Source organism: Phaethon aethereus (assembly GCF_964289735.1).
Source record: "Phaethon aethereus genome assembly, chromosome: 2".
NCBI classification, from domain to species: Eukaryota; Metazoa; Chordata; class Aves; order Phaethontiformes; family Phaethontidae; genus Phaethon; species Phaethon aethereus.
Window position 1 is genome coordinate 110,200,130 of NC_138582.1, and position 21,126 is coordinate 110,221,255.

Here is a 21,126-nt window from a genome sequence, read left to right on the forward strand (position 1 = left end):
TGGTATAGAGTGATCTGGTTTTATTATATGGAAAATACGCTGCTGAAGCATGAAACCTTTCAATGAAGTCTAACAAAGTAAAACTTGCCCTCCATGATCTAAAGCTGAGCTCTTGAAATGTCATTTACTGGGATAATGCATTCCCCATCTGTCAGTCTGGGCTTTTTCTTGCCACAGGTGAACTAATGCATCCTTGGAGGTCTGCCATGGTTACTAGTATCTGGTATTTTACTAGAGGCAAGAAATAGGAATTCTTAATAGCAAATGTTAATTTTGCCCACCTCATAGAAACAGCAGAATATAAGTAGATCTTTGTCCCTGAATTTATGTAATTTCATTTTCGTGACTGTATATCCTTAATCTTAGCCTTGAGAAACCACTGGCATCACAAATGGGAGCTTGTTATTTAATGTAGAACTAATTGTTGATTTGTCTGCAGTCAGTGAATGTAGAAAACTGAAATATAAAAACCTTTTGACAGAGTCTTTGCTACAACCTTTAGTGTTGACTCTCTTGGTATGTTAAGAATAGGGATGTAATTCTAATGAAAACAATCCACACTAAATATTTGTTCTTGTTCTTGTTTGTTACCTTATGGATATACAATATGGTGGATATCTGTATTTCAAAGCTCACCTCAAATACTCATTGATTGGACAGTAACTCTGACTTTATGTAAGTAATCAGTGGTTTCCTGTCTGCCAGCATGGGGTGAGGTCTCATTGAGTTCAATAATGAGTCTTTTACTGTATTTATATATAAGTGAAACACCTGGGAATCATGATAAAACTCAGATTCACATAGTTCATGTGAATTTATTGCCTGGCTGCAGATTTTTTAAGTCTCTCTGGCACTACAGGGTTATTACAGTAAGTTAGAAAGACAGGTATTCTAAGTATGAACTTGCTGTTAAGATCTCAAAAATACTAACTGAATGCTCTTGAATTGAAACTTTGATGAGAAATAAATCCTTCTTGTGACAAATTTATGCCATGTAGAGTTGTGGAAGTGCGAGCAACAGCACCTGGCAAGCAAGCTGTCTTCTTTAAAAGCAAGGAAACCAGCTGCTCATCAGGTTGGAGAAGGATTTAGCAGGAAATAAAAGTCTACTCAAATGCTCATTGCTTAGATCTGCAAGAGAAAGCTCATACTTTATGATTTGTTCTCTGGATACTGAGAAAACTTGTATTTATATCTTCTGTATTTTGAGACAACTTGAAGAGTTTATATTTGAAAACAGGACTAATTTTCAAGTGAACAATATGATTAACAGATCCATTTCTGCTCATATCAGTTCTCTCATTTACAGAACTTAACCAGGTAAGTAATAAAATCAACCTCCTTAGGGAGAATAAACAAAATTTCGTAGAAATCTTCTGTTTCAGGATACAGTAAGGGTAGGATTTCTGTATTTTCTTTGTGTGGGTCCCTCCTTTCCCTGTTCTTGCATGTGCATCAGACAGATCATCTCATTTAATAAACCTCAAGTGTATATGCTTTCTGATTACATAAACCAGCTATGTTTTAAGCACACTAGCTAGATTAAGAAATTTTTACCTCAGCAGAGCAACACTAACCAAAATGTTTCTGGCCCTTTAAAGCCCTAGATAGGTACCAGTCTCATAAAACACTGGGGAAAAAAAATGGTTGGGCCCCAAATATATATGAGTTGAAGCAAGGCTGGAATATTTAACTGTGTATGTATTTTCCAACTGAGCAAGTTATCTCATCTGATCCTTCCAGAAAATCATTTATTTAGTTTTACAGCTAACTAAATCAGCCAGCTATGACTCCATAAGAAACATGCCATACCTCCCCAAAATAGAAGCTTTTAACAGCAGAAGGCAACCTAACTGTAGGTCTTCTTTAGCTTCCATTTAGCAGTAAGAGAAATAAATCCAAATGTAACAGCATGCAAGAAAGATGCATATATCAATATATACCCCTCCCAACCACCAAAAGCCTGAAAAGTGTTTGGATGTATCACCTACATATTGTTTAGATTATCTGGCATTTTGCAAATAATTTTATGACACTTCTACTTCAGTACAACCAGTGTTACTCTGATTACCAAGAGTCTCAGTCAAATGACATTGTAATGCACTGAAAAGGTTTCCTTTTGATGCCTTGAAACAATAACTGTCAGGGAGCTATTTTAATCTTTAGGTAGATAATACTGTGACAGGTACTATCCTTCACCTTTTGGCTTGGTTCCCAAGGAGACTTCCTCTTTTTATATTTCATTTGTTACTGGTTTTTGTTTCCTTCTTATGAACTATCAAATCCAGATTAATCTATACCATCCACCTGATGACTCTGCTAACAAAACTGTTCTCATACCCTGCTGTAATTTCCACGTTTGCAGATGTGACAACCAGGGAATGAAAACAGAGTGCTGTAATGACCACAGAGAGAAAGCTGTCTGGAAACATTGATTGCTTCTTGCAGCGCTCCCCTCAGTTATTTAAATAGTATTATATTATCTCAAAGGTTTGTAAACTGAGATACAGAGAGATGAAGTTCCTGCCTGTGCTGTACCAAAAACTGAATAAGCCAGAGCTATGTGCCTTCAATAACATTCTTTGTCTTAGACTTCTGTCACACAAACACTTAAGCATCTGTTCATCTTTGCAGAACAGCTTCCAATTTCACTGGACTGCAGGGTAAATTTAAATGTAAAGACATTCTCCCTTGCAGACTCAGGACTTATGGCATGATATTCAGTTGTCTCTGCATCAGGCTCTACTGCCATTTAAGATGCTGTAGGGTATCCCTCCTGGCTTCCAGCTGCTGTTCCAGAATGGTGTGGGTTTATCCTAAGTCCCGTGTTATCTATCAGCCCAGATGTCTCTGATACCCTCGAGCACCTACAGTGACACCTGTATTAGCCCATGTCATGGCACCAGAACGAAGACTTTGGAACAACATCATTCAATGCAATAGAGGGAGAGAATAGCTTTTGTTAACTCCTAGGAGTGCAGTCTGCAGGCAGAACCCCATCTATCATACTTTTTATTTCCTAGATGGTACTGATACCTTCAAAGTGATGGAGACCATCAAGATAGAAGATGCTACAAGTTACAAGTGATGGAACCAAACCTACAACTTACCTGCAGTACTATGTCCCATCCGTTCCGTGTGATGTTAACAGTATGGGGCTGTCCATTTGCCACGTTTCTGTGGTCAACATCAATGTTATAGGGGTCTTTGGTGCCTCCTAGGCTGTACCGAATTTGCAGATTCCCTAGTGAAAGAAATGTGAAAAGCACCCTCAGGTATTTTGATCTTTATTTACCAGCTATTTTCCCCTCTTTATTTTCACCTACAGCTGTTATCATTTTACACTTATATCGTTCTCAGAGCTGGTCTCTGCAGTAGAAGAGCTAGTGTGTGAGATTAGAAAACTACTGGGTTGAAAAATGCTTCTGTTTTATAACCCAGATGTGTGACAATGACCAGCATCTCAAAACCAAAGTGTTTGTAAACACTCCAGATTGCAAATCAAACAAATCAGAGCTATGCCTTGAACAATATGGACAATTGGTACAAATTTGAGCACATCAAGTAGCACTTTATTGTTGAGATTATTATCCTTGCTGCAGCAAAATTATTTGAAATTATACAAAGCATGATGTGTTCTAAAGAATAAACCATTGATATGCATTGAATAAAGGCAAAATTACAACAAATTAACACTGATACATAATCTACACAAGAAACTTTCTTATTCTCACATTTAATTGTTGATGGGTGACCATCTGTACGTTTATGGAAATCTAATAATATATGGTGAAATGAAAACCTCAGGTTATATTGTTAGAAAAGTATAGTCCAAAGTGGGTAACTGATATTCATGACATACTGCCACCGACACATTTTTCTTTTCTGAACAAAACAGAAGTGTTTTCTCTTAATAACAAATTTTAATGTTTGATTAAAAAGAAGGGTGCTTGAAAAGGGAAATGCAGACCCCATTATTGATCAAAACCTGAAATATTCTGGCCCAAAGGAGCAGTCCTAGACCTTTGTAACTATAGTTTAGATGTCTGATGTGGGATTGCTGTCATGCACCTTCTTTTTCCCCCATGAAGGGAAAAATTTGACTGACATGTGGAATACTGATATTAACTTATCCCATAGAAGAGAACAGTACTAAAATCATCCTAAGTATGATTTTCATGGGATACTAAGACACTATTTGTAATCGAGATATATTCTGTTTTGATACTGTAACAGAAAGTGGTCCATATCCAACATTCAACCATCACCAAAATGTTTAGGACCTTATATACTGTGCTACAAACATGTTTTAGCCACCTTGTTAAGGAGTCAGATTTTCAGAAGAACAGTGCATTACACTTTCCACTGAGTACTGGTGATATTGCCATGACTTCAGCGATTAAGGTGCCTACATATGGATGTAATTGTCCCCTCCATAATGCTAGTTCATGGCATGGATCTGATTCTTATAGCATTTTTGGGGGGGGTTTGTTCTTTTTGTTTTGAGAGAAAGGGTTGGCGAGTGAAACCCTACTGAATTGAACAGTTACATCAGTACAAAATGTAGTAGAGCAGAATATAGGTTTAGGTCCCATATACTTTACTTTTACGTGACAAGGGTGAAGAGAGTTTCAGGTTATTTCAGACCTTCAGCTGAATGCCAACCTAGTGTTGTCAACAACTGTTGCCACCAGTTGTGCCTTAAATGGAGAGAGCCCAGAGCAGTTGCTTACCGGATGGCTTGACAAGCACAGCCATGAAGTCCTGGGTGTAGGAGCTGATGTACAATAGGACACAAGGGGACTTGGTGGTACTGAAGCTGAAGCTAAGCTCTTCTTTATTCAAGTTGAGGTTGGGCACTGTGGTCTCAGGATCTGTAGAACTCAAAAGTGTTCGGCTAACTAAATCCTTCATGCTAGTTCCTGGAGAATGGAAGTTGTAACGAAGCCACATTCCCTCTTCAAAAAATGCTCCAACATCTTGAACATAAGGAAAAAAAAAAGCAAAAGAGAAATTAAACCTGCTGACAACTTTTAGATGAAACATATTACTACTGATGTAAGCGGTACTAATCTGTGCATGTTTCTACTGCTGCATTATTTAAGCTCTTTGTCAATATTTAGGTGAAGACCCTCACTATTTTCCAACGAGAATGAAAAGGACAATCTCCATTTTATTGGTGTGTACCTGGATTCACAGAGCAAAGGAAAGATTTCCTTTAAGTCACACAGAAAATCTATGCTTGTATCTCATATAAATACTACAAACCGGAAGAACCACGTTTTAGGTTTATTCTCATTGAGGTCTTGCAGCAGATAATGTTCCAAAGAAGGAAATACAAGGGAGAGAGATTTAAGGGGCATATAGTAAGCAAACACTGTCAAGCAAAAGGAAAAGTAGCAATCCTGACCAGTAGATTCGAGTGAACTTGGAAGGACCTCACAAAGGAATGATGGTGATTCCAGCATCTGAAATATTTGAAACAGGATTGGACACAACACTAGAAAATGTCCTGTGCTAGCACAATCCTTCATGAGAACTGCATAACCAGTATACCCTTACGGGAGAGAAAATTAACTAGGGAGCTTGACTCAGTGGGGCACAAGGCAAGAGACACCTGAACTGTAGCTCCCGGGAGGCGCTACACAGACAAAGTTTTCAAAACAATCCAAGACAAAATGTCATGTTTCGATACTCTTAACAGAAAATAAAACTGCTTTTGGCAGAATTAATACTTTCAGTTGAAAAAGAATTGTTATTACTTTTCATAATAATGCAGTCCTGCCTATTTCTTAACATTATAAACATAATTCAAGGTTGACATTCTTACAGTGAATGCTGACTTTGACAGCCGCCTATGGGAATCACAGCACAGTTGCTTACTAGTGGTAATGTATAACACTGGGGATTGCTGGACTGGCTTCCTAAGGCAGTCATTCATTTAGTGACACTGTGGTCCTGGACAGGCTTTGTTGTCTGTGACAAAATCATTACAGGAAATTTTAAAATTACATGTGAACCTAATTAAGAAGGTGTGTTTATGAACATTTCATAAGTGATTAAATAATGAATAGAAGAGGTGGCCAGCCATTTAAAAAAAAACTTTCATAATTTAATACCTTCCTACATGACGCAATATTGCCACACACTGGTACAAAATTGCCCAACTAAACTTTGAACAATCAACACACTATCTTTATTTAAAAAGAAATTTAATTTTTATCCCCTTTTAGCATTTGGAGTCTTCACACAATTCTAAGAAAAGGCTTTATCTCAAAACGTATGAAGCAGGATGTCAATTTTCTAAGATGTGCAATGATACAGTGCAAGTCAGGAATGAGCCTGTAGAGCAGAGAAAAGATAAGAAGACAGGTAAAATTATGATAGAATTTACTGATGCTCCTTTCCAGAATTTTGCTAAATCTCATGCTGGAAAAGCTTTACGTTTTCCTGTTACCATATAAAAATTCTTCAAAACTCAGAATATCATAGTCATTGACAGTGTGCGGCCATATAAAACATGGAGACAAGTTGTGGTCCCAAGGTGCTATAAATAATTTGATCATTCTGATGGACTTGTAACTTCCATTTTATAGCAGAAACCTTAAATCACCCTGAAGCAGTTATGGGAGAGGCAATTCAGTTTAAGAACTACATTTTGCAGTAGACTGAACTTAAGTACTCCTGGATTAAAAATGAAGGGCCCTATCCTGAGAATACTTCCCCCAAATGTGATGCCTTCTGCTGTTAACAGCAGTGTTGAAAATAAGCATTAGCATATACAAATCTAAAGTAGTGTACACTGTAGCTCTAAGTATTTGCAAGACTAGCTTAAAAATATCCCTGTGACCGCTAATTTATTCTTCTTCAACCTCTGCTTATAGCTCACGCAAGCTGGTCCTTGGGCAGATGCTGTATCAATTATGCTGCCGTGGCACTGGCAGAGCTGCCCTCCAGAGCCACTGTCTGGGCCCCAGCATGCAGGCAGCCCTGCTGTCTGACACTGCCACTGTGCTGGTGGGGACTGCAGCCCCTGAGGAGGCTCTACACATGCACGCGGCATACTGATGCAAACTTATGTTCACCTCCAGCCTGTTTACTTCTTGTCGTGACTTTTATTTTAGGAGTGATCTTCGGGATTGCCTGGTGCTATACTTGCCTAGGGCCTCACGCACTGGGACCTTCACTCCTGACCTCAGCACTGCTCTGCGCTGAAGTGGAAAGCATGCAACGTGTTTTTCAAGAGCTGTAAATGTTATGAATTGCTACTTTAAATGTTCATTACTGCAGAGAAATCTTTAAGTAAATGGTGCTCTCTGAAATGGTAAGACTTTTTTCCAAAAGGGTTTCACACTGGAGCAAAGAGTGTTCTGTACATTTAAATTGATTTGTGCTGAGAAAATAATTTTCAGTATAGCTGTATTATTAGATATACAAGTTATTGTAATGAACCTTGAAATTCTCCTCACATTTTTTAAGAGGAAGGGTAAGAGGAAGGCTCACTTTGGCTGTGTGAGTATATTAGGCCCTCAACAGGAAGATGTTGAATACCCTCAAGTTCCAGCTCAGCAAAGAGGTTGATGCACATGATTACGCTGCAGGGCCACAAAGTGCTCAGAGGCTCACAGGAGCAGGCTGTTTAAACTGTTAGGAAATACTAGAAAAAGCTAGAAGATAATTTTCTCTATACTGAATGCAGCTATAAGATGACTTGAAAATGCTGATTGAGGACTGATCAATGAAAAAACTATCTACTTGGAGGTCACAAGCTTATCATCTTCCTGAAGCTCTGTTAGAGGGGATATCAAAGTCCTCCATTCAGAAAACCATTCAAGCTGCCTGAACAAAATGGGTAAAATGCAGCACAAACCCTGCTGCTGAAACGTGGTGGAGGTTTCCATGCACCACCCTCTGCTTTCTTTTGTAATATTCCAAAAGCTATCTGGAAAGATGAATCTTGGAAGATCAGGCACAATCTGTGAAGTCTTCCTCTGCAAACTGCCCTTTGGTGAAACGACTGCGGTGGTAACAGATCAGTTTTCTTTGGAAAACAGTACCTATTTCTACACCAGTATGCAGCGCAGTCATCCTCTGTTGACAGACTTTGCAAATACATACAGTTTGGGCTTGCTTTGTACAGGAACCCAGAACAGGAATTGTGGATCATTAGAAATTATTTTATCAAGCAAGATGCATATCCCCAGTGTGAACTGCACATATTTTATAAAACTGTCCAGCTTCAATTTGAAAAGGGATGAAGCAAAAGCTGATCCAAAACTTCCACACAAAATGCACATGTATCCAGAACTATTTTGATGGTTAGAATTCTTTGGTCACTCTCATTCTGTCTGGGATCAGGAGTGAAAGACTGGACAAAAAAGCCAAACAGCAACAAAAAAACCCATTTCTTTTAAGAAAAATCCACAATCTCATGACATTTCTGGGCCAGTGTTGTAGACCTAAGAAAATATAAGGAGGAACCTGGTTCTCCTTTGCTGCTGCTTTAACATCAGTGAAATGTCGGTGTTGGTTCTTGTCTTCTCAGACAGCTATAATGATACTGGTAGCCATGCACTCAGTCACACCTTTCTCCATTACTTTTTCCTCATCTGTGTAAAGCATTACCATCATGGCACAGGTGTGGCTGAACACAGCTTCACAAGATTTTCTATCTGGACGTGTATATATAAATGAAACAGAACTCGTCAGGCTTTATGGTAATTGAGTTGGCTCTGTGCTGACAGTTGGGATAGGAATGTTAATAGGGATTGTCATGAATCAAGTGCAAGATATTACGCCTAATAAACAAAAAAACAACAGATCAGTGGAACTACCAAAAAATCTCCCCACCCCCAAAAAAGCCCCCAGTTTCAACACAGGAGTTTTTCAAGAGTGGCACTGAGAGGTGGAATATACCTTCTGCAGTAGGACAGCTATTACTCTCTCACAACTGCAATCTCACGTTTTTCCAAATATACTCAAGACCTGGCTTGTGTCACCTTTTACCTGGGGACCAAGGAGAAAGTATGCTGGTTGCTTCTCTGGTATTACTGTATTTGGCTTTTTTGAGGCTGGGCCGTCAAAGCAATCTTATTAATGGACAGTAACAGGGTAAAATCCCTGCCTTACAGAATCTGGAGACAAAATCCTGACAACTATAAAACCTGGTCAGGACACATGAAAACTGCAGCAGAGAAAGATTCTCTCTTTGTTTCACAAGGCTGATTGAAATGCCACCTTACAGCTGTAAGTATGTCCCATCTGGAGGCCCTAAATGCCTCCTTGGCCCTGCTCAGATTTGCTAAATTAAAAATATTATTCTGTGAAGCTGCTTGCCAGTGCTCAATGCTATGTCTTCCCTGCACAGGGTTCTGGATGTAAAAAGCAGCATTTTCAAAATCCTAAGCAAGGACAGTCCCTGGAGGCGTTCTAACACTTGATGTATGTACAAAGATTGTTAGGGCAATGTAGATGGTTGAAAAAATCTCTTTCCCAATGCATGATTTTCTTTCCTTTTTGATTTCTCATATAGTTATGAATATTGAATATAGATTAACTACAGCTTGCTTGTCTGGCTCGTGGCTAAAAATGTGCTAGAGAGCACCAGAAATTGCAGCTACTTCCAGGCTGTGGCACAAAGATAAGACTGTTTGCTGAGACACCTCCTGGCCATAAGGCATCAGTAAAGGGTCAGAAATCTCACAGCTGTTGATCCGGGAGACAATTTACTTTGAGTGCTATGAAGTTGGTAATGCTTATAATTTATCTGGTTAGCTCACTCAACTTTTTATTCTACCTTCAAGCTCACAGTATTTAGTTTGTGAAACCAAGAATTGGGGATTTAAAGGTTTTGTCCTACATCCTCAAGTCTCATATTCCGGCTGCCATTACTATAATAATTTGTAGTGCACGTTTGAATTTTCTATGTGTGGAGTAAAATACCAAAATACAGCAATTGCTTGTTGGTATTAATAGAATACAAATCAACCAGGGATTTGCTGCTTCTATATGAATGTATCAGTGCTCAGTATGAAAAAAGCTTTCTTGAACAAATCACCATCAGAATCGAGGGATATGTAAAATAAAGTGCACCAGTGAAACTATGGGGCCTGATCATAAATCCATACAAAGTTTCCCACTACCTTCAGGAGAACAAGATGAGTGTCATGGAAGATGGGATTAAGCCACCTGATTCATTACACCTCCAAGTCTTCCTAGTCAATGCTAGCAGGTATATTGTGCCAGGAAGCAGTCTAGCACACCTAAGTAAGGTGGAGTTCTGAACCTTCTTTGCAGAAACCACTATTTCTACCTCCATTAACTATATGGAGAGCCCAAGGCAACACACCTCCTATAATAGGTCTGTAAAGCCTTTTATTCTACCTTGCTATATCTGGACAAAAGTGCACATGCCCAGGAAAGCCTAAAAATGTCAGGAAAATCTCAGTTGTGGTTCTTTTTGCACAGATGTGAAATTACTACAGATCTTTCTATAGCTACAGCTGTTTGAACTGATGTCTATGGCAGCAGGCTTAGAATAAGGGAATGGCGAGCTGTGCTGTGTATTCTCTGCTGAATCTAAATGCAAAGTGAGTCCCCCTTGTAACAGAAATATCCATAATGGTTCAAATCCTGCGCATCAAATAAAACAGGATGGATGAAGAAAAATGTAATGTCAAATATACAACAGGCCAGATTTCATTATTTCCTGCCAGGAAGTCTCTGAAGGTGTACTCTAGGTAAACCTCAGAGAAAAACTTGCAGCTTTGCAAGAGCCATTTGAGAAATATTAGACTGCCATTTGATGATTGCACAGTATTTGGAGTGACAACTTTGGTAGGTGAGACCTGACTTCAATTCCTTCCTGTACCACAGGTATCCACTCTCAAAGTGAGCAGTTCCTTGCTTCCCCCATTATCTTGTTCACTTTCTGCATTACCATAATAAAAACATTTTCCCACATCACAGAGTTATTGTAAACCTTATCAGCTTGTGAGGTACCAGTACTACTCCAAGAGCATGCAGATGTATAAATATTACGCATGGGTTGCTGGTGCAAGAACCTCAAATCTCTCAGTTGCCTTTGCACAGGCACGCAAGCAGCAATGTTGCTGAAGCTGCTCTACTGTCCTGGTTTCAGCCGGGATAGAGCTGGTTTTCTTCACAGAAGCTAGTGTGAGACTGTTTTGGATTTGGGATGAGAAACTGTTGATAACGTGCTGATGTTTTGGGTTGTTGCTGAGCAGTCAAGGACAGTCCAGCTTCTCGTGCTGGCCTGCCAGCGAGCAGGCTGGGGGTGCACGGGGAGCTGGGAGGGGACACAGCTGGGACAGCTGACCCAGACTGGCCAAAGAGATATTCCCTACCATACAACGTCATGCCCAGTACATAAACTGGAGTTGGCCGTGGGGTGGAAATCGCTGCTCGGGGACGGGTTGTCGATCACCGGGTGGTGAGCAATTGCTGTATTGGGCCTCACTTGTTCTTGTACATTCCTTTGTTGGTATTATCATTGTTGTTTCCTTCTTTCTTTCTGTCCTATTAAACCGTGTTTATCTCAACCCATGAGGTTTTTTTTCCTAATTCTCTTCCCCGCCCCACTGTGGGAGGGGGAGTGAGTGAGCGGCTGCGTGGTGCTTAGTTGCCAGCTGGGGCTAAACCACGACACTACTCATCTTTCATAAAACATTTGCATTCAGTGAGCAATGACACCAGAACAGGCCTATTATAGTCATCTGATAAAGAAATGGAAAGTTTATCACATTTTCTGAGATGGGACTTAGTATTTTTTAACTTATTACCCTGACTTATTTTCTTTCTGTATACAGAATAAGAAATCCTTGCATTTTATAAGTAGTTTATTATGGATGGGAAGTGGGCTGGCAAGTTCAGTTTATAATCTGGTTGATATCTCTTTGAGATATGTAAGCAGTACGGGGAAGGCATGTTTTGCTTTAAAAAGAAAAAAAAAATTCCCAATAAAAGAATTCTTGTGACTTAAGTGAAATGCGATTTTCAAAGCACTAGAGCAAAGCTGCACATGTTTAATAAGGCAGTATTAACAGGACAGAATAATGGAATAGCTTTATAGAGTATATATTTTCTTGTGAGTATATATATACTGAATAGAGGCTAAGACTCAAGTCCTAAAGTTTGTTCTACAAGTAGAAAAACCTGACTGCAGCATTCAGACTTACCAGACTGGGAGCCTAACATTCCCAACCCAAGGAAAATTTGTGATAAAACTTTCAGTTAATAGATCATGATCATGTTATGTATAGCAGAATTATTTTGGGGGTGGGAGGGAATGTTGCCTTGATTTTCCAGGTTCTTGGATTATAAACCATGAAAATGAAGAAGTTAGTTACCTTAAACCACTCAATCACCTGCCCATTACTTACATCAAAGCAATAAAATGTATTTGCAACCAGCAAAATAAAGGGAACTGAATGAGTATAACCAGGGCAGAATTTGGAGATGATCAAGTGTCAGTCTAAGAGTCTGTGGAAGCGTGCAGAGCTGCTTCACCCATGTGCCATAGCATCAGATCTGGTATGTCTTTTTTATGTCCACTCAGCCTAGTAAAAAGCTGATTTTTCTCTTTGAGGCAGAGAAGTGAGCAAGAAAAGAAGGAAATCTGACCATGACAATACTATGGTAAGTGCTTTCAGGGTTCATGCAAATATAAAACCAAACATGAAGGACTTCAGGCTGAACTGGCGTAAGGATTGTAATAACTCACACTGTGAATCTGAGCTTTACTTGAAAGAAACAAAAAGGTGTGCTACACTGTGCTCATTTCCTCAGTGTTGACGTAAGATGAGTGACTGCATAGAAACTGGTAAGCTTTGAATTTACCCTTCCAGCAGACCTGAAGTCACACGAGTCACAGCACCAGGTGTTTAACTATTTTTTATTTTTGGCCACACTCGCTTGGTGGTGGGCAATATGTTCTTCTACTGGTGACCCACAGCACTTCAATATGCAAAGGAGGTATTATTTGCTCCCTGGAGGACCCCCCACATCACAGTGCTGCCACACAGCCTGCATAGCCATTTCAGCATTTGAACTTCACTCTTTTCGTTTAAAGGAAGGAAAGAGTTTGTTTTTTAAATGAACAAAAATTGTTTTCTAAGAAATGCTTTTATGATGATAGGACAGCTGTGGGAGAAAAAAAAAGAGAATTTATGCTTAAGGAAAGGACAGAGTAAGGGCAGAAAGCAATCTGTAGGACTGCAGAAACACTGCCGCTATTCCTCAGAACAATTTCTCTGAGAAATGAAAGAAGCGAAGCCAATTGCATATGTCCCAAAAACCAAACAAAAATAAATTTAAAATAGATGTCAGACTGCATTCTTGCACTTTTTTTGTCCTTGTAAAAAAATAGTGTAATTTCCAGGCCACTACCACATCAATCACATAGTGATCTAGTGCTAATAAGGCTTGAGAAAATGCAATTTCTTGTCAGTCATCAGTCAGTGGCTCTAAGGATGGATTTCATCAGCAAAAGATTACACAATATGCGAGATCTGTTTTTATTGTGAGGTGTGTTTATTACTTATGAACCTCTGTATGGTGAATTTCTTATAGTAATGATCGGGTTTTTTCCTTTGATTTTTCCTATAGCTTTTTCTGCTAGTAGTTTCAGTATATAACCAACCCCAAAAATGTTACCACGGGGAAGTGACTTGAATATAAAAATAAAATTTTTGGATAAGACAACATTCCTGTGGCAAATTAAAATCAACAGGAAGAGAAGACTGTGGTATATTAAAAGGTATATGCAACCTTTCACTCCTGTTGAGCAGCATATTTTTCTGGTAATATCTTGTACTGATTTGAATGTGAAGTCAGGCACTATTGATTATCAGATCAACAGAGCTACTTGGCCTGGAAGATATACTCAGAGGTGTAAAATAACAAAACCTAGTCGTAGCTTGTTGTGCAAAGCACTAACCTTGTTATTTCTTGGCAGCTGACGTGAATTCCTAGTGAAGATAATAAAGGAAAAGATTCTTGCTCGCCTCATATTAGACTCACCCAGAATCACAGCATCCAACTGCATAATGTGGTGCATGTTACAAAACCACAAGTGAAAAGTGAAAACCTAAGCGTCACCTGGCTTGCTGGCATCAGATGGGATTAACCTTTCTCAAAGGGGGAAGAGGGTCTTTGCTTGCAAACTAGAAGGACTTATTGACAGGGCTTTAAACTAGACTCGAAGGGGGTGGGGAATAATATCAGGTTTACCCATGACAAGCTGTGGGATGACATGCCAAGGTTAAAGGGATGGGGTGTTCCTCTAAGAGGGTGACACAGCTGACAGCTCAGCTGAAGTGTCTCTACATCAATGCACACAGCACGGGCAGCAAACAGGAGGACCTGGAAGCCATCGTGCTACTAGAAAGCTGTGACCTGGTTGACATTACTGAAACTTGGTGGGACAAATCCCACAACTGCAGTGTGGGTATCAATGGCTACAGTCTGTTTAGAAGGGACAGGCAAGGAAGGATGGGCAGAGGCATTGCCTTTGATGTCAAAGTGGACAGTGTGAAGAGCTGTTTCTGAAGAACAGCCATGAGCAGGTCGAAAGCTTATGGGTAAGAATCAGGGACCAAGGCAACAAAGGGAACCTTGTAGTTGGTGTCTACTACAGGCCGCCCGATCAAGGGGAGTCTATTGAAGCTTTCCTACTCCAGCTACAGGAGGCATTGCGCTCACAGGCTCTCGTCCTGCTGGGGGAACCTCAACCACTGTGACATCTCCTGGAAAAGTAGCACGGTGAGCTGTAGGCAACCCAGGAGACTCCTGGAGTGCATGGAGGGTAACTTCCTTATGCCAGATAGTAGACAGCCCTACCAGAGGGGATATGATACTGGGCCAGCTGGTCACCAATGCATGTGAGCCAATTGATGACGTCAAAACTGGAGGCAGCCTGGGCTGCAGTGATCATGCACTGGTGGAGTTCACAGTTCTGAGGGATATGGGGCAGGCGAAGAGGAAAGCCAGGAAGGATGCTGAATTTTAGAAAAGCAAACTTCCAGCTTTTCAGGGAGTTAGTCAATAGGACCCCCTGGGGAAACTGCCCTCAGGGACAAGGGAACAGACTTGATGATCTTGAAGGTCCTTTCCAACCTTCATGATTCTGTGATTCAGAACAGAGCTGACAGATCTTTAAGGATGCTTTCCACAGAGCACAAGAGCTCTCAATCCCCAGGTGTAAGAAATCAGGAAAAGAAGGCAAGGGGCTGGCATGGCTGAGTTGAGACCTACTGGGAAAACCAAAGGGCAAGAACAGGAAGTGGAAGCAGGGACAGGTATCCTGGGAAGAGGACAGGGATGCTGCCTGCTTGTGTACGGTTGAGGTTAGGAGGGCCAAGGTGGAGCTGGAGCAGAACTTGGCAAGGGATGCAAAGAGTAATAAGAAGGCTTCTATAGGTATGTCAGTCAGAAAAGGAAGGTCAAAGAAAGCATACCCCCCTTGATGAGCAAGGCTGGCACACTGTTACCAATGGATGAGGAGATACTCAATGACTTCTTTGGCTCAGTCTTTACTGGCAGTGTATCTTCCCAACCCCTCGAGATGAGGACTGGAGGAGCAAAGTCCCTCCCACTGTAAGAGAAGATCAGGTTCGTGACCACCTGAGGAACCTGAATAGGCACAAGTCTATGGAACCTGATGAGATGTACCCCAGAGTCCTGAAGGAATTGGCTGACATAGTTGCCAAGTCACTCTCCATGATATTTGAAAAGTCATGGCAGTCAGATGAAGGTCCTGGTAACTAGAAAAAGGGAGTTTTTCTAGTTAAATGTTTTTTAACATTGCGCCCATTTTTTAAAAAAAAGGTAGCAAGGAGGACCCTGGGAACTACTGATCTATCAGCCTCACCTCTGTGCCTGGGAAGATCGTGGAAGAGATCCTCCTAGAAGCTATGCTAAAGCACATGGAGGACAGGGAGGTGATTTGAGACAGCCAGCATGGCTTCACCCAGGGCAAATCCTGCCTGAGCAACCTAGTGGCCTTCTATGATGGAGTGACCGCATCAGTGGACAAGGGAAGAGCTATGGATTTCATCTAACTGGAAGAAAAGGCTGAGAGATGTGGGGTTTGTTCAGCCTGGAGAAGAGAAGGCTCCAAGGAGACCTTATTGCAGCCTTCCGGTACTTAAAGGGGGTCCATAGGAAAGATGGGACACATGTCTCAGCAGAGCCTGTAGTGATAGGACAAGGGATAATGGTTTTAAACTAAAAGAGGGTAGATTTAGACTAGCTATAAGGAAGAAATTTTTCACAATGATGGTGGCGAAACACTGGAACAGGTTGGCCAGAGAGGTGGTAGATGCCCCATCCCTGGCAACATTCAAGGTCAGGTTGGACGGGGCTCTGAGAAACCTGATCTAGTTGAAGATGTCCCTGCTCATTGCAGGGGGTGGACTAGATGCCCTTTAGAGGTCCTTTCAACCCAAAGATTTTATGATTCTATGATTCCATGACAGAGCAGTATTCAACTATGTCCTTGCTATAAGGAATGGAATTAGTTGGAAACAGAGAATACAGTCTTTAAAAACATGTTCACAGATGTTTCAGGGCTTTTAGAGAGGGGAAAGTGTCAAAGTGTTAATGAAAAACAAATTGAAATATCAGAATTGTGATATATTCATTCAAATTAATGAAAATATAATTTAGATAACATTTTTATTTTACAGGGAAAGCAGGTAAAGATTCCCTGCTATTTTCCAACAAATTTTACAGTATTTATAATTTTTTAAAATATCTTTTAAACTAAAATATAGTCAGCTGTTTTGCCAGTATTTATTTTTTTGTCATTAGTACTGTATGTTTGCCCTTTGTATCTAGAAAATACATCCAGTCTTGCCTCATGGACCTAGAGGACATGGTACAAGATTCCAGGAACTACTATTAGAAAGAAAATGTAGGATCCCCTTCTTTCACAAGTCAAGGGAGTTTGACAACATGCACAAGATGTTCCAGCTTTACTTGATTTAAAAGGCTTAATGCAAGTTAAATTTACAATGTAAAATTTAATGGGCTGTATATTTACTGTTCTAAAGATCTTATCAGCACTGTTTGTTACAGAGATTTTACAATTATTTTGATGCCCCAAACCCAGTCTATTTTGTGTTTAATCTATCCTCTAACTTTATCCCAGTGTCACATTGTTGTTTCTACAGAGAAGCCCCATGAAGTCACCCACACTAAATCATACTTGGGGATATCCTAGATGAGTACATCAGTTTTCAGCACTAACAGACAGGAAATTGGTAATTTGCATTTTGTACATAAGGACTGAAGGATTTAGAGAGATATTTTTAGCCTGGAATAGTTTTGATATTTAAAGCAGAGATCTGATGTCATATTTAAATGGCACAACACTGTGTGGTACAGAGATCCCCATGCTAGCATGAGTACCTTTGCATGACTCAGTGCTGCCCAGCAGCAGTAGCTTACAGCAAGTTTTACTGCATGCCCAAAGTATCACTGTCAGAGCTCTGGGCCTCTGACTGGACTGGGAGGCTGATAAGGAGAATATTACAGTATAATAGATTATAATCTTACTGCTCTGGATATGACTGCTTACAGACCAGCCAAAACCAGGGTTTGTCTGTGTTAGGTGCTCAATTATTCCCCTAGTGTTATTTTTTATTCTGTTAGCTCCACATCCAGGAAAAATAAAACACTTCAGCTTGGAGCTTGTTTTGGCAGAAGTTTGGGGTTTATCTATCCATAAGAGAAACAGAAAAACACAAATAAAAGCCAGTGTGATGAATTTTGTCAATACAGTAAAAAAAAAAGTGAACTCACTGAATATGACATGGCAGCAATTTTTTAAAAAATTTTTTTTTGAGTCAATGCATGTGATCTATAAGAGACCGACCCAGTTCCAGCCTGAATGGGTTTCTTCTAACATAACTGCACTAGTGAACAGAAATACTAAATATGCACTACCACTCTTAACTTACAACAAATCATTTGCTAAATTAACTGAAATCAGTACTCACATTTTCAGGAGTTACTGTATGTACAGTCCTGAATGTAATAGACATGTTTTTTAATTTGTCTTTGAAGCAACACAGCATAATGAAACAAGATGAAATTCCTGCATGCAAGTACAGTGAAAGCCAAAACCCTAAAGCAGCAGCTGCTTCACTTCTGCTGCACTGGAAATACATCATATTTATTGGAATTTATAAAATAATCATGCTAGAGATTAATCAGAATATCTGGTGCTGTGAAAACTATCCCTTAGCTTTTAGAAGAGGGTGCTTGTATGTGTGAACAACATCAGCAATGGACAAAGCTCTGTTATGATAAAATGAAATGAAGATGGATATATATGTATATAAATGAAGGTGGAGGAAATGTGTGGAGGAAATACAGTCCATAACCCAGCACTGGGTAAAAAGACTGCGACTACGTCTTTCTGTTACAAACTTGTTTCCTCTAAGTGTGCCTGGAAGGTAGCAGGGTATGGATATCTGCAAAGTAATCCTCAAAATTTTACTTGGAAAAAAAAAGAGAAGTTAAGAAGGAGTTGGAAACCAGAATGTCAAAGGACAGGAGCTTTCCCCTACTGCCAAGACACCTTCATGAAGGGAATTTGGTGACTGGTGACCCAGCCTGCCTGCAGGATTCTTGGTACAGTGGGCAACATAAAAGCAGAAAAGCAGTTTATGTGGCTAGAGGTTTCTTTAACATAACAAATACTGATGAGACGAGCCTTCACTTTTTTTTGTTGAAACTGTAGGATTAGTACCATTTGAGAAAGCTTTTAAAATGGTCAGGAAAAGCAACAGATTGGATGATTTTGTGTACCAATAAAAGCACAGTGAAAGAGAACTGCTGAGAGATATTAGCACCTCAGGGAAATGTGACAAAACCTTTAGAGGTGTTGAGAAGAATATTTCAAGAATGTAATGAGAATATCCTATGAAATGGAAGGGAAACGAATGGCCACAAAGCCTGCAAACTGTGCAAACACTTGGAGAATTATATTCCCATTACTATTTACTTTGTCACAATAATTTCTGGTCAAAATAAGAAAAAACTTATTGAAATAAATCAGTGTCTTTATTCTCACTTTTATTTTGGTATGTAAGATCCCTCTTTCCCTTACTCCTTGACTTTCTTTCTTATATGCAGGCATGAATGTCCACAGTAAATTGGTCTCAAAATCATTGTTTTTGAAAATTTAGAACATACTTTAGGCATTTCCGAAGGACTGACATAGATGTGGGAGCTCTGTGCATTTCCCTTACCCTAGCAAGTTCAATCTCTAATCCAGTTTGAGCTACTAAAAGACTAGATCTGGCTACAGATGGGTAAAATTTTTAATCCAAATGCTGGCCTCCCAATTTATAAGATACTCAACCCAAAGCTCACACCTATGTATCTCCAAATTTGTTTCTGAATAAGACTAGGTAGCTTTTGTTTAATTCCATCATTTTTGTAAAGAAGTAACCAAGACGTGCTAGTAGGAATTTATTGTTCAAAAGCTCAAGACTACACAATACAGTCTGCTAGACTTGCTATGACTACAGGCATTCCTGATGCATTTTGTTGTTGTGTTATTTGATTTAAATAAGTAACATATATTAGTACTAATGAGAGATGTGGTTTTAAATCATCACATTTAAATCCTGGGTGTATAATTTGACTTGTTTGTAAGAAGTATTAAATAGGATTTACTTGTTTAATTAATAAAAGCTGAAGCATTGATCCTATAGTGTTTTTTTCTCAGGCAGATAGTTCTCCCATACTCTGCCTCCTGCACTAAAGCATTTACCTTTAATGCAAAATGGTCCATCATAGGCAGTTTTGGAGCAGTCACAGGAGTAACCGTTGTATTTCTCAACACATTTACCACCATTTGCGCAGTACATCCCATAGCTCGTGCAATGGCCAGAGCAGCCAGGCTTCACCCCTGGCGTGACTTTCGCTCTCTCTTCCAGGTCCAGCGTCACCCCATTCATCCTTAATGAACGAATGCAACCTAGGAAGCCTCGTTGGCCTCCTGCAGCACCTGAGAGGGAATGTAGAACTGTGAGACAACACTGAACAGATGTTATTGTTGTTTTACATGAAATATCCTGCTAAGCTTGTGACAACAGCTGGAAATAAGTAACTTCTTTGTAAAGGCAAGGAATTGCCTTTTCCTAATGACAATGAAGTCAATGAAACCTAACCTTTTGATACCATATCATAAGAAAGCATAAGTAGTAGGTGTGTTTGCTTTACAATGATTAAACATTAGAGATTCTAGCCCTCCACTGTAAGAGTTCATTTCATTTCAATGTCAAGATTTTTAGAGATAACAGTGGAAGAAATGAGCTTGGCTCAATTGTTAAGGTATAGCCTTACTCTCCATATGATTAGTGGTGATGGATGATAATAATAATGCCATGATATGTTATGCAGCGTTACATTTTTCAAAGCCACAATGAGGAAAGAAAGAAAACTTTTAAATTGCTGCTTTCAGTTGCAATAGGAAATAGTGATGTTCATTTCCAAACAACATCACATATATTGTTTAGTTGCCTGAGTATAGGGTGAAGGATGTAACAGTGAAGAACTGCATTTGAAAATCTGGGTTGAGATGGCTTTTCTTCACAGTCAATAAGAACTGTTCCTTTATTCCCCCTAGTAAACACTTGCTGAAAAATGTGATTTCAGCTACAAAAGTCTTACCTGGGGCTGGATTAGAAACAAAAAACTCCTAAAAAATGCAAGCAAATAACAATGAGTGACTGTGATCCTTTCTCCTCATCCTCTCATCTCTGATTACTGCAGTGTGGCAGGTGCTGAAGAGTCCCTGAGGAGATCTGAATGCTCGTCACCACAGAGCACAGAGGCTGATATTTACCTGAGTGGGGAAGAGGACTAAATACAAACCAAAGAGATGGTAACTGGATGATTTAGAGTAAGAGGAGGCAATGCTTGGTCACTGCCAAGTGCACAGGGCAGATGGCATTCTGGTGTGGTTCCCTTCTATGTAAACTCATACACACTGCAGTGATGAAAAATAAATCTAATTCCCTTCTTTCCCCTTGTGGTGACTGTCTTAGCTCCTAGGACATGAAGTCATCATCCGTCAGGCTCTCTTGCTGG

General features: G+C 39.8%; 1 protein-coding gene across 1 annotated transcript in view; it reads right to left on the reverse strand.

Annotated features, from left to right (window-relative positions):
• CNTNAP2 (contactin associated protein 2) overlaps window positions 1-21,126 on the reverse strand; it is a gene marked incomplete at its 3' end in the record, with an annotated part of 1,307,043 nt that overhangs the window by 97,493 nt on the left and 1,188,424 nt on the right. The window contains exons 18-20 of the mRNA XM_081996846.1: window positions 19,805-20,041; window positions 4,734-4,979; window positions 3,111-3,244 (exon numbers count right to left, since the gene is read on the reverse strand). Coding sequence (XP_081852972.1) covers window positions 3,111-3,244; window positions 4,734-4,979; window positions 19,805-20,041 — 617 coding nt within the window. The remainder of the gene's footprint in view (window positions 1-3,110; window positions 3,245-4,733; window positions 4,980-19,804; window positions 20,042-21,126) is intronic.